Source organism: Hypanus sabinus, chromosome 11 (genome assembly GCF_030144855.1).
Source record: "Hypanus sabinus isolate sHypSab1 chromosome 11, sHypSab1.hap1, whole genome shotgun sequence".
Lineage (NCBI taxonomy): Eukaryota > Metazoa > Chordata > Chondrichthyes > Myliobatiformes > Dasyatidae > Hypanus > Hypanus sabinus.
In genome coordinates this window covers 69,656,975-69,670,278 of record NC_082716.1, presented here as the reverse complement: position 1 = coordinate 69,670,278, position 13,304 = coordinate 69,656,975, and the positions used below count along the sequence as shown (strand labels likewise).

Here is a 13,304-nt window from a genome sequence, read left to right as displayed (position 1 = left end):
TTTGTGCCGAAACCTTTCAGCAGGACCCTTCAAAACACTCCAACCTGCCAAAGGGTTTCGAGCCGAAACATCCTCTGTACTCTTTTCCTAGATGCTGCCTGGCCTGCTGAATTCCCCTAGCATTTTGCGTGCTTTGCTCAGATTTCCAGCATCTGCTGATTTTTCTCTTGCTTGTTCTTGTTCTTTACTGACTGGTCATTGCAAACATGATACTTGTTGTAATATCCGAATCAAATTGAGGACAGGATTGAGAGAACAAAATGGGAGTAGGATAAAGGTGTGGAGATGTTCAAGGGCTCCTTTTGTTTCACTGAATTCTCACTGGATACAACGCCAGGAGAAGGATGATAGTGTGAGGAAACAATGCAGTAGAGTTCTCTTCTCCCTCCAGTTTAGACAACGATTAGGCTGAATTTTAGGGATTGGGAGAGAGGTAAAACCTAAATCACTAAAGGTGAAGCCTTATCAAAACCGCCATTTCATTGCATCAAGCTGAATATGATTTACTTCCTCAGGAAAGTTCAGTTGTCAACTTCAATTCCATGTCAGATTTGTCAGAGCATCGTCCTTCTGCAGCTCGGTTGTGGTGTATTGAAGGGCTCATTCATGCTTTAGGTGACACTCACTATGGCAGGCAAAACTGGGGCTGGGTGTGCAAAATGCTCACTTGGTTCTTTGTTAGACTGCTTTATGGCTGTTTTACAAACATTGCTGTGAGAGATTATTGCTACCTTCCACAGAAACCCTTCAGCCTCCTAAATGCCAAAGGGCAACATTAAGTTGACAATCTGCTGCTGGTGGTTCTGTGGGGAGCTGCCAGCTGACTGTCATTTTGTGGCTCAGCATCATACACAAAATGCTGGAGGCACTCAGCATCTATGGAGAGAAACGAACAGTTGACGTTTCAGGCAAAGACCCTTTACTTATCATGACAGTCCTCAGCACGAAATGCCGACTGCTAATTTCCTTGTTGACCTACCGGGTTCCTCGTGCATTTTGTGTGTGTTGCTTAAGATTTCAAACAACTGCAGAACCTCTTGTCTCTGCTTTGCAGCTCAGCCTGTTTTTGATTTCCATGCATACTTGTCTAAATATCAAAACAAGTCAGGTATCAACCTCACAAAATGCTGCAGGAATTCAGCAGGTCAGGCAGTATCTATGGAAAAGAATAAACAATCAACATCTTGAGAGTCCTGAAGAAAGGTATCAGCTCAAAACGCTGACAGTTTATTCTTTTATATAAATGCGGCCTGGCTTGCTGAGTTCCTCGAGCGTTTTGTGTGTGTTGCTTTGGATTTCCAGTATCTGCAGATATCTCATGTCTGTTTTCAATCTCCTTTCCTACTGCTGGATTCAGCAGAGGGCCGACCGGCAGCCCCGTGAATGGGCAGTGAGGTGGCATCTGCATCTAACTCTCAGCCTTGCCTTCTAGTGGTGTTGGCATACAGTTAAATAAAATTGCCATCCTGTGGAAAATGATAGATGCATCTAAGTGTTTGAATTATTTAGACAATTTAATGCTTTTAATGTTTTACAGCGGTTGTTTAAAATTATAAATCTATTTGAGTCATTTTTAGACAATGTCTGAATATAAGAGGCATATAAAAATACACCTTTGACAGCAGGTGTAGCAGGTCGGTTGGTGTGGCCCTCAGCATCTGACAGAGGTCAGCCCCGCGTGTGGCGGATGGGCTGGCACTGTGGGTAACAGGTCTAGCTAGCAGTCCCGAGTCTAACAGGATCTGACAGAGGTCAGCCCAGCGTGTGGCGGATGGGCTGGCACTGTGGGTAACAGGTCTAGCTAGCAGTCCCGAGTCTAACAGGATCTGACAGAGGTCAGCCCAGCGTGTGGCGGATGGGCTGGCACTGTGGGTAACAGGTCTAGCTAGCAGTCCCGAGTCTAGCAGGATCTGACAGAGGTCAGCCCAGCGTGTGGCGGATGGTCTAGAGAGTGGCCCAAGTCCAGCAGGTTCTGACAGAGGTCAGCCCAGCGTGTGGCGGATGGTCTAGAGAGTGGCCCAAGTCCAGCAGGTTCTGACAGAGGTCAGCCCAGCGTGTGGCGGATGGGCTGGCACTGTGGGTAACAGGTCTAGCTAGCAGTCCCGAGTCCAGCAGGATCTGACAGAGGTCAGCCCAGCGTGTGGCGGATGGGCTGGCACTGTGGGTAACAGGTCTAGCTAGCAGTCCCGAGTCTAGCAGGTTCTGACAGAGGTCAGCCCAGCGTGTGGCGGATGGTCTAGAGAGTGGCCCAAGTCCAGCAGGTTCTGACAGAGGTCAGCCCAGCGTGTGGCGGATGGGCTGGCACTGTGGGTAACAGGTCTAGCTAGCAGTCCCGAGTCCAGCAGGATCTGACAGAGGTCAGCCCAGCGTGTGGCGGATGGGCTGGCACTGTGGGTAACAGGTCTAGCTAGCAGTCCCGAGTCTAGCAGGATCTGACAGAGGTCAGCCCAGCGTGTGGCGGATGGTCTAGAGAGTGGCCCAAGTCCAGCAGGTTCTGACCCATGCTTTTGTTCCTGCTGGTGACCTCCTGCATAACCCATGGATCCACAATTAGGCTACAAAACCCACGTCAACTTACCTATAATAACTTGTGTAAGGAATTGAAATTGGTTGCTCACCTTTCCTAAACAAGAGGGTCACGTTCACCCTCAGACAATGTAATGAAGGTGCAGGAATGAGCTTCCTTAACTACTGGTATTGGTTTTTTATTAGAATTGGCTTATTATTGTCACATGTACCAAGACTGGGTGAGATGCTTGTCTTACATACAGATCAACTCATTACACAGTGCAATGACGTAAAACAAGGTTTTTAAAAAAAAATGCAGAATAAAGTGTAAATCCACAGAGAAAGAGCAGTACAGGCAGACCATTGAGTGTAAGATCATAATGAGGCAGATTGTGAGGTCAAGAGCCCATCTTATCATACAAGCGGCATGTTCAAGAGTCTGATAACAGCAGGATGGAAGCTATCCTTGAGCCTGGAGGTCTGTGCTTTCAGGCTTCTGCCCAATGGATGGGAGGAGTGGAAGTGCTGTCTCCTCTACTGCTTTAGGCTTTGTACCCATTCCCAAATCTGCAACAAAATTCAGCCCCCTCTGCGTCACTCTCTAATGCAAGTACTCGTTTTATTTTTGAAATTTATGAAATTTCCCTTTTTTTGTGGCAGCAGTACCATGCGATATATAAAATTACTGCAGCACTGTGCAAAAGTCTTAGGCACTATATATGTGTGTGTATATATATATGTATAGAGAGAGAGAGAGAGAGAGATACACACACACCCCTAAGAGCTTTGCACAGTACTGTATATTCAGACTCCGTACAACAGAAATGTCAAGTTGTACAGAGGCAGTATCCATTGCAGACCCATCAACAGAGATGAAATGTCAGTTTTATTCTTTTGCAAGTACAGTTTTAGCAATTCTGAGTTCATACTAGTTTCTGAACAGAACATTACACATGATGTTATGGGATGGTTAATCTGCTAATAAATCAAAACAGACTGTCAGTGATATCAGACTGCTCTCATATTAGTTTCAGTGTGTAACTTGTGCTTGTAACTGATTTGTAACAGAGAAATGCACTGCATTTACTCTCAACCTGAGATTGCATTTTGCAAGGTAACAGGGCTGCCTAATAATTAATCGACAATCCAAATCGGGTATGAATTGCCCAACAAGTACATATCAATTATTTTATCAAGAAAATCACATTGTCATAATTACCAGTACTAAACATGTGCTTTGTTGCCTGCACTGAATATGATTTACATCAAGTCTAAATTTTCAGCTTCCTTTATTATCAGGACAAGGTGGTGGCCGTACCATATGAAGTGTACAAATTATTGTTTTTACCTTAATTTCAATCCTATATTCTGTAGAGAATTCTATTGGACATTTTCAAATTATTTAACTAAGCACAACAGAATTTTATGATCTTCCAAACGGCAGAACAGGGTTAGCCCCTCACCAACTTCAAGTGGCTGGAAATGAGCTGAGCTGCTCCATTACTTTAATGGCTGTTCAGATGCTAAGATAGTTTAGCCGCAAGTCCATTGCCGTCACTGGCACAAAGAATTGGAATTTCCCTCCAATCCATTAAACACATTTAATTGTTGCTAACCTTGAGGTCAGAGGAATGACAGATTGGGAATTTCTTACTGTGTCTTGGACTGAAATAAAAGATCTAATCACTCTCTTTCAGATGCAGCGTTTTAAGGGATGCCTGGAAATTTCATACTTTTGGTGGAGCTGCTTAATTATTATCAGAATGAACACTCTAATTTTGCTAGGCTTAGTAAATTAATGCTTATTGCAGGTGTTGAAAACTCACTTGCACAGGAATTAAGACTCCAACAGTTTACTTAGATGATGAATGAGCGCGTTCTCAATTATACTCTGGGGTGAAAGCATGCAGCTGGGGGCAACCTCGTCAGGATGTTTAACTCCACACAGGCAAAACAGGAAACCAAACATTATGATATTGGATTGACAGTCTGGCCTTGTATTTACTAATGTGGAAAACAACAATGACCAATGGTTAAATTACACAACATGGCAGCTCAGTCAAAGGAGCAAAGACACCCAGTCTCAATATTCCCCTTGTGGAAACATAATGTCACCCACCAGTGCGCTAGGAAGTAGTATTAGTTTTCTTCAGAAAAGTTACCGTTTCTCAGGAAATAACAATATAGTTACATTGTGTTATCATAATTGTACTATAGCCAGGTCACCACGGTTACCAGATGACAAGGAAAAAGTAGTGACCTGGCTAATTAAAAAAAGTAGAATACCTGATGTCCCCTTATTGTCCACTACCGCCACTACTTGCAGGCCTAGCTTAAAGCCTATCCAGCAATAGTTACTTTGACTTTTCAGATGGATTTCAGAGCTTGTGAGAAAATCTATTTCATCAGTTTGAATCATTTATTGCCTGCACACAGAGGATTACACTTCACGAGAATCAACAATCCAGCGTCAGTTCTGGTGAGGGGCTTCTCTCTTCACAGATGTTGCCTGACTCACTGAGTGTTTCTATTTTCACTTCAGATATCTGCAGTTCTTTTTCTTTTTAATTTTCACTCCAAAGCTAGCACCCATTCATCCGTGTTAACGAACAGTTATCAGTACTGGTCACAGCTCATATTCAATGCTCCGATCTGCAGTTTGCAATTTACTGGGTGTTGCAGGAGGAATTCCTTCCACTAACTGAGTGAGGAGACAGGTGTGACAATATGACCAAAGAATAACAAAAATAACTTTGTGAACTGTGGGAATGAGCAGAAGCAAGAGGTGGGAAGAGGTCTGAAGATAGAAGAATGATAACTTGAATTAGGAGGAATAAGTAGGTTCATCCATTTGAATAAAGCAAGGTGTGGGATCTGACAATTGGACTGAACTTCAACAGAAAAGAATTGCCAGCAGAATACTGAGAGAAATAAGAACAGCGTTGTGGATGTGGCACATGGGTCAGAATAGGAGTGTCTCGATGAACTGGGGTGGGAAAGAGGGGAGGAAAGGGAAAAATAATGGTTTCATATCTACTCTGACAATGATACAACAGTCTTTAAAACCATGTAACAATCACCTATGGTGTCAAAGACGAGCAGCATCTTACCCTCTGCAAACTCCTGTAAAATTCAGCAAGCATTTATTTCTGTTTTGCCCAAATTAATAGTTAAGTGAGTAAAATTATTGCAGACATACCTGTAGGCTAAAGAATGGCAACTCTGTGCTCTACCACACTTTCAGAGTATCTGCGTCTGTTGAGACTAGGTCAGTTAATTTTTTTGTACCTGATGGCCAGCCTTTGCTAGCTTTGCAGACTGGTGTTCAGTCCCAACATGAAAGGGCAAAATAGACCCCTACTATTTGAGCTTTGTATTATAAATATTGTGTTGACAATGCGTACTGCTGTGCATTTACATTGGTATTGGATGTTTGGGCTTGATTAAATTCCTACTGTGAGAAATGCACTGAGCTGACTCAGCATCAGTAAATTAATAAACAGAGACTTATTGACATTGCTGTCTGTTTTTGATTGATCATAATACCCATACTTACTGAAACCTGCACCATAACCATACAGTCTGTATCTCCTTTACCTTAACTTTGAAGCACAAATAGTAGTCCTCAGTCAGTAAATAGCTCTACATCAGTACAAAATCTTAATGTGCTCACTGATTCCCCAAGTCAAAAGGTATTATGCCTGAAAATGTGTTCTCAGATGAATTATCCAGCTAAAAGTCAAAAATCAGTCACTGCCAAAAAGACCCTAGACCAAATAAACATTTTAATAATAGCAATCAAATTGTTATTTTTATGTTTGGCACCTTTAATCATACCTACAAACATCAGGAAAAAAATACGAATGAAAGGCAGGGGGAGGGAAGGTTAAAGGAAACAACCTGGCAAAGTATTTTTAGTGCAAGAGCTGATTTGCCAATTCATTTTTACTACTGATAGATCTTGTTTGTCAGTCAGCCACAAGCTGCTATCCCCATCACCTCTATCACAGTGTTTTTTGTGTGGATTTGGGGACTTCTGATCTTCCACAAAAATAATCCCTTTTCCTCACAACTACAAGCCACAATGCTGGTCCGGATGCATAAGAGGTGCTCCTCTCCCATGTTACAGCACAGCAATACCCTTAAGCCATTCTTCCATCCACTTCCCTCAACTGCTACAGACTTGTACGTTGTTTTGTTTTCAATGGTGTCCCCATCCCACAGCAGCATATAGTACCTCCTGCAGTGCACTGGGCTCTAGTTTCATCATGGCCTGGCCATTTTGTGGCCATTCCAACGCAACTTCTCTGGTGCTGTTATTAGACCAAACCGGATTTCATCACACAATACTTGCAATGGAACAAGTATATCATAGCATAAAATTATACATCTAGTTTGCCGGTCAGACGCAAGCCACCATTCTCTCTCCATCGCAGTGCTGAGAGGAGGAGGTTGCCAAACATGGCTCATTTAATATTAGAAGAACTGTTTTATACTTTGGCCCGACAGTGAGCTAAAAATCTCACTTTTCCACTGAGCCAACTGCATACAAAAATTGACTTGATGGACTGAGTCAGTAGGTGGTTGTGAGTGGTTGATTTTCACGTTGCATGCCTGTCACCAGTGGTTGTCATGGTGATCAGTGTTGGGGAGCTTGATAAGTAAGTTAGTATCTGATAGAAAATTGGTGGTGTGCTGGACAGTGGAAAGAGCTGTCTGAGATTACAACAGTATCTAGATCAACTGATAAAGTGGCAAAGAAGGAGCAGGTGGAATTGAATTCAAGAAAGTACTAAAGTGATACATTTTGGGAAACTAAAGCAGGGAAAGACTTGCACAGTAAGTGACAGGATTACAAGGACTGTTGTAGAACAGAGTAACCTAAAGGTACAAGAACACATATCCCTGAAAGTGGTGACACAGGTAGACAAGGTGGTGAAGAATGCACGTGGCATGTTTATCTTCACAGAATGGGCATTAAGGACAAGAGCTGGGATTTCATGGTACAGTTATACAAACCATTGGCATGACTGCACCTGGAATATTATGTGCAGTTCTGGTCACCACACCATAAGTATGTGGTTAAGCTAGAGAGGGTACAGAAAAGTTTCAGGAGAATGCTTCTTGAGTTATCAAAGAAGACTATATTCTTCCTTGATACATTTCCTTGAGTGTAGACTATATTCCTGGATAAAAGAAGGATAAGTGGTGATCTCGGAAAAGTTTATAAAATTATGAGTGGCGTAGGTAAAATTGATGGTCAAGTCTTCTCCCAAGAGTAGAGGAGTCCAAAACTACAAGGCAAAGATTTAAGGTGAGATTAAAAAAAATACAGGGGCATGAGGGGGCAGGCTTTTCACAGAGAGGGTGAATGGATATATGGAAGCAGGCACAATTTCAGTACTTGAAAGACATTTGATTGGGTGATAAATAGGAAATCTTGAGAGGGTTATGAGCCAAATTCAGACAAATGGCGCCAGCTCAGGAAGACACATAGGTTTACATGCATGAGTTAAGCTGAAGGGCCTGTTTTTAATGCAGACTTTATGACACCTGCTGTCAATGGCTCAATCAGTACTATAATATTATTCTCTCTGCATCAAAAGATTTCCAAAGAATCAAACACAAACTATCCAGGAAGACACTCCTCTACAGCACAGAGGGATTCCTGCACTATAAAGAGATGCTACCTTTGGGATTTAATTTTCAAATGAGACGAGTCAGGCAAAAGAGGCAAATGCACCCTGACAAAGAGCAAAGGAGTTTTCCCTGGCTCTATGGCCAACAGTTACTCCCCAATCAGCAACCCAAGTCAGATTTCCATGGTTCTTTGTGATTTAGCTGCGCACGTATTAGTTTCTACACTCCTGATGTTGCAGCAGTGGCTAAGTAGAGCACGCTAGGAACTTTTGAAGTTATGAAAGGTACTGTGTAAACACAAACCTACTTTTCTTCTTAAATTCTATGCAGCAGATGAGGTATTATGGGAAAATTTGTTTTCCTTCTGTTCTTATAAAACTGCAACAACCAGAAGTCAGCACAAGGACCTTTATCACTTGACGTCACAAAGCAAGTAAAAATGAAATTGCCATTCTTGTTACAGTGACAATTACTCAACGATGGCAATTGGCAATTCAGCACACAAATGGCAAAGCATCAATGTTTTTCAATGGCTTATACAATCAAAGAGTTTAAATGAAAGTCGAGCTGATGGCGTAGATTGGCATGGTCTGTGATTTAATTGGATGGATGATTGTGCAAGCTTACAAGTGTTTTGAGGTTGATGTCAAACATTATAGCCAGACTGCCATATAGAAATACTCAGGCACCAGCCATTGGACTGTCAGCAATGAGTAAATTCTACAAAGAAAATTATTGCCTTAAGGGCTACAAAATTCACCAGAGGAAGAAAGTAGAAGAGGAAAATATAGTTACAGCATGTAAAATTGCAGAAGTGGAACTGAACAAGTTGGGAAATATAAATAATCAATATTATTGTAAAATATTATAAATCTAACATGAAAGGTGATCATACGTCAATATGTCCCAACCACATCTGCTGCCTCTCCAATGAAAAGTAAAACAAAATTCTGTAAATAGGAAATTAAGTCTGGTAGGTAGTGCACTCACATTACATTCCATGTCTCCAAAATTGTAATGCAATGCTGTGAACTTCAGAGATGAGTTCATTTCACTTTCTCTACTATATAGGACATTTTCTGCTACTCAACAGAGGTGAATTTCTGAGTATATGTAAAAAATAGTATCAGATACCTTTTGCCATTTCTATATTCAGATAGAAATATAGAATTCAGAGACTTTGATCTCATCCACTTCAAATTACTCTGGCCTTTTGGTCATAAATGGAGTCCACTACAATGTTATAATAACTACCTCCATTTATAACTCTTCAACACCCAATCAGTTGTGATCCACAATATTACCAAAAGGCAATTCCATAGATCTAATTTGGGAGGGGGTTATTCTTTCAGAAATGCATTGAATATCAAAATTAAATTCAATTACATTACATTCATTTTTTTCTCTGGTAACCACTAATCCTATTAAAGCTGTTAATTTGTACAATAGGAATTTTGAAAGCTATGCATATTGAATAAGACAACAAATTGGGTTTCCAGTACTTAGAACTGTACCATCAACTGCTGCATAAATTGTTTTTCTTAAGGTCAAAATCATTTAAGTGCCTGTTCAATAAAATACTAAACAACAAAAACACAAAAATGCTCTACAATCATGTTTTATCATTGAATATTATTTGTCAAGAACAAACCATGAAACCAAGAGGATGCAATTGAGAGTTCATAAATTGTTCATAAATTAATCATTATTAAATAGAGTGATAATGGAATCTTGAAGGACGTTGTAGCATGTTAAGATTCTTATTTCACTTTCCTGTAATCATCCATTGCAGCATGAACAATGAGTCACAAACTACTATCAAAGAGAATATGTGCAAGTCCAGTGTTACCCATCTGAATGTATGCATGAAGCACTTTTATGCAGTTTAGAGAGTTCTGGGGCTTGGTGTCTATCTTGTTCTGCAGTTAACTCAACAAAAGACAATGAGATTAGCATTGGCCAGAACTTGAAGAAAGTAATAACAACAGGTGAATGCACACACTGATATTAATCAGCAAAAATAAAACTAAACAGCAACTTGTAGTGAGGTAGCAATACCAAGAATTACAGAACTTCAAAATCTACACACTGATTTTCTTTACCTTCATGAACAAAGCATTTCACTTTGAACTTCCATATGGTTTCATAAAGTTCCGGCTTTTGCACATTAATTGCCCACTGAATTTACCAAAGAACAAAGTCTAGATTGTAAATTGTGATTGGAAATTTTAAACTGCCAAATTTGACTCCTGTTTAATGCATTGCCTCATTGTTTTTGTCTCTTTTCTTAGATTAATCTAAACCTTTTTCCCTTTTCTGTTGTACTTTCTACACCTGATTTTACTTTGGATTTATCCACTTTCACTCCACCTTCATGACAGTCCTTCCTCTATGAATTCTTTGGGACATTGCCATTATAAGTTCATACTTCCAGTAAACAGGTAGGCAAAAATATTTTGAAGTAGAGTTCCATTAGAACAGAAAATGCCTCCATTTACTTCAATGTAACTAAGTCCAGCTTCAGTAAAGTGTACTTATTGGTACATTACCAGATGATTTCCATCAGATAGTTATGCATCCATGGTTTTTATTATTCATTCACTTAAGATCTGAAGCCTATAGGACATAGGAGAAGAATTAAGCCATTCAGCCCATCAAGTTTTCTCCATCATTCAATCATGACTGATTTATTTTCACTCACAAACACATTCTCCTGCCTTTTCCCCATAACCTTTGATGATTTTACTAATTAATAACCTATCAGCTTCAGCTTTAACTTTATCTTGGACTCTACAAACATCTGTGGCAATGAATTCCACAGATTTGCCACCTTCTGGGTAAAGAAATTCCTGCTCATTTCTATTCTGAAGGGATGTCCCTCTGGTCTGAAAATCTGTCCTTTGGTCCTAGACTCTCTCATTGTTAGAAATATCACCATGTCCTGTGTATCTAGAACTATCAATATTTGGTTCATTTCCCCCTTCATTCTTCTATACTCCAGTGAGCATAGGCCCAGAGCCATCAAATGCTCTTCATACGTTAACCCTTTCATCCCCAAGATCATTCATGCAAACTTCTTCCGGACTTGCTCCAATGCCAACACATTTTCTCTTAGATATAAGACCCAAAAGTAGTCATAATACTCCACTGAGGTCTGACCATTTCCTTATAAATCTTCAGCATTAAGTCCTTGCTTTGATACTCCAGTCCTCTTGAAATGAATGCAAAATTGCATTCGCTTTCCTTATTACCGATTCAACTTGCAAGTTAACCTTTAGGAAATCCTGTACTAGGACTCAAGTCCTTTTGCACCTCCAATTTCTGAATTTCCTCCCCATTTAGAAAATAGTTTATGCCTCTATTCCTTCTACCAAAGTACATGACCATATACTTCCCTGAACAGTATCCCATCTGCCACTTCTTTGCCCATTCATTCTCCTAATCTGGCTAAGTCCTTTTGCAGCCTCCCTGCTTTCTCAACACTATCTGTCTCTTTCTTTGGATCATCCACAACTTCGCCACAAAGCCATCAATTCCATTATCCAGGTTACTAACATATCTGTGAACACCACTAGTCATTGACAACCAATCAGAAAAGGCCCCCTTTATTCTCAATCTTTGCTTCCTGCTAGTCAGCCAATCTTCTATCCATTCTAGTAACTTTCTTGTAATACCATGGGCTCTTACCTTATTAAGCAAACTCCTTGCAGCACCTTGTCAAGGGATCCTTCTGAAAATCCAAGTATCCAGCATCCATTGAGTTTCCTTTATTTATCCTGCTTTATATATCCTCAAAGAATTCCAACAAATTTGACAGGCAAGATTTCCCCTTAAAGAAACCATGCTGATTTCAGCCTATTGTATTGTGTGCCTCCAAGTAGCCCAAAACCTGAGCCTTAATAAAGGACTCCAACATCTTGCCAACCATTGAAATCAGGCTAACTGGCCTATAATTCCCTGTCTTCTGCCTCCCTCCCTTCTTAAAGAGTGGAGTGACATTTTCAATTTTCAAGACCTTCAGAATCATTTCAGAATCTAGTGATTCTTAAAAGATCACTGCTAGTGTCTCCACAAATCTCTTCAGACATCTCTCTCAGAAACCTGGGGTGTAGTATCTGGTCCAGGTGACTTATCTACCTTCAGACCTTTCAGCTTCCCAAGCCCCTTCTCCTTAGTAATAGTGACTACGTTCATTTCTGCTCCCTGACACTGCACATGAAGCAGGACCAGCAACTATTGCCCATCCTTGAACTGAGTGACTGACTTTTCCTTTTCAGCAGTTAGACCAGAGCAAGTAAGGGCGCTGTTTCGTTCATTAAAGGACATGCTTGAAATGGTCCTTTACAGGAATCAGCAGTCCCACAATCATACTTACCTATGTTAGTTTCCTGCATTTGTATTGTGTTCACAGATTTGTATTCTATGTCTGCTGACTTACAAAACCTTGTAAGAAATAAACTTGCTAATTTAAATTCATGGATTTTTGTGGTAAATATGCAGATTACATTCAGTAGATATCAAAATACAGGAAACAGAACATTATTTTAAAATTCTATAAGTATAAAAACTAAACTAAAGCTTATTTTAAAAACTACTTTACCTTTTCCTGTCAGTCACCTTATATGCAGACACTCCTGTGCCTGGCAACTATTTCTGAATATGCAATCAATGTATATAAGCTACCTTATGTATTTATATTTATTGTGTTATTTTTAATTATTGAGTTTTTTAACTAATTGTATTCTTTGTGCTGCATTGCATCCAGAGTAACAATTATTTTGTTCTCCTTTATACTTGTGTACTGGAAATGACGTTAAACAATCTTGATTTAATTCAGATAACTGCAATGTCAACTTTTCTTCAGTTTTTAACCAGGGCTGTAATGTTACAGGCTAGAGAGAGGGGGTGGGGCATCAGATCGTGCAGCAAGCTCTGACTCTACCTTAGTGCAGGTCACGGAGTTCTGAGAACAACTCGACAACTCCTCATCGGGTGCTCGCGGCAGGCTGGGAGTTGACAACTGCCCTGTAGAACAAAAATTAGTCAGACAGAATAGCGGCTGTAAATTTACTCAACAATCCCTGATTGAAGCAAAATGCCAACAACACTATCTGCTCAAGTTAAATTCAAAAGTATATTCCATGTTAGGAGAAAAT

At 40.4% G+C, this 13,304-nt stretch overlaps 1 protein-coding gene across 1 annotated transcript in view; it reads right to left on the bottom strand.

Moving 5' to 3' along the window:
* The window catches only part of LOC132401501 (adhesion G-protein coupled receptor D2), a 312,379-nt gene that overhangs the window by 81,376 nt on the left and 217,699 nt on the right, over positions 1–13,304 (bottom strand). The window contains exon 24 of the mRNA XM_059983527.1: positions 13,091–13,173. Coding sequence (XP_059839510.1) covers positions 13,091–13,173 — 83 coding nt within the window. The remainder of the gene's footprint in view (positions 1–13,090; positions 13,174–13,304) is intronic.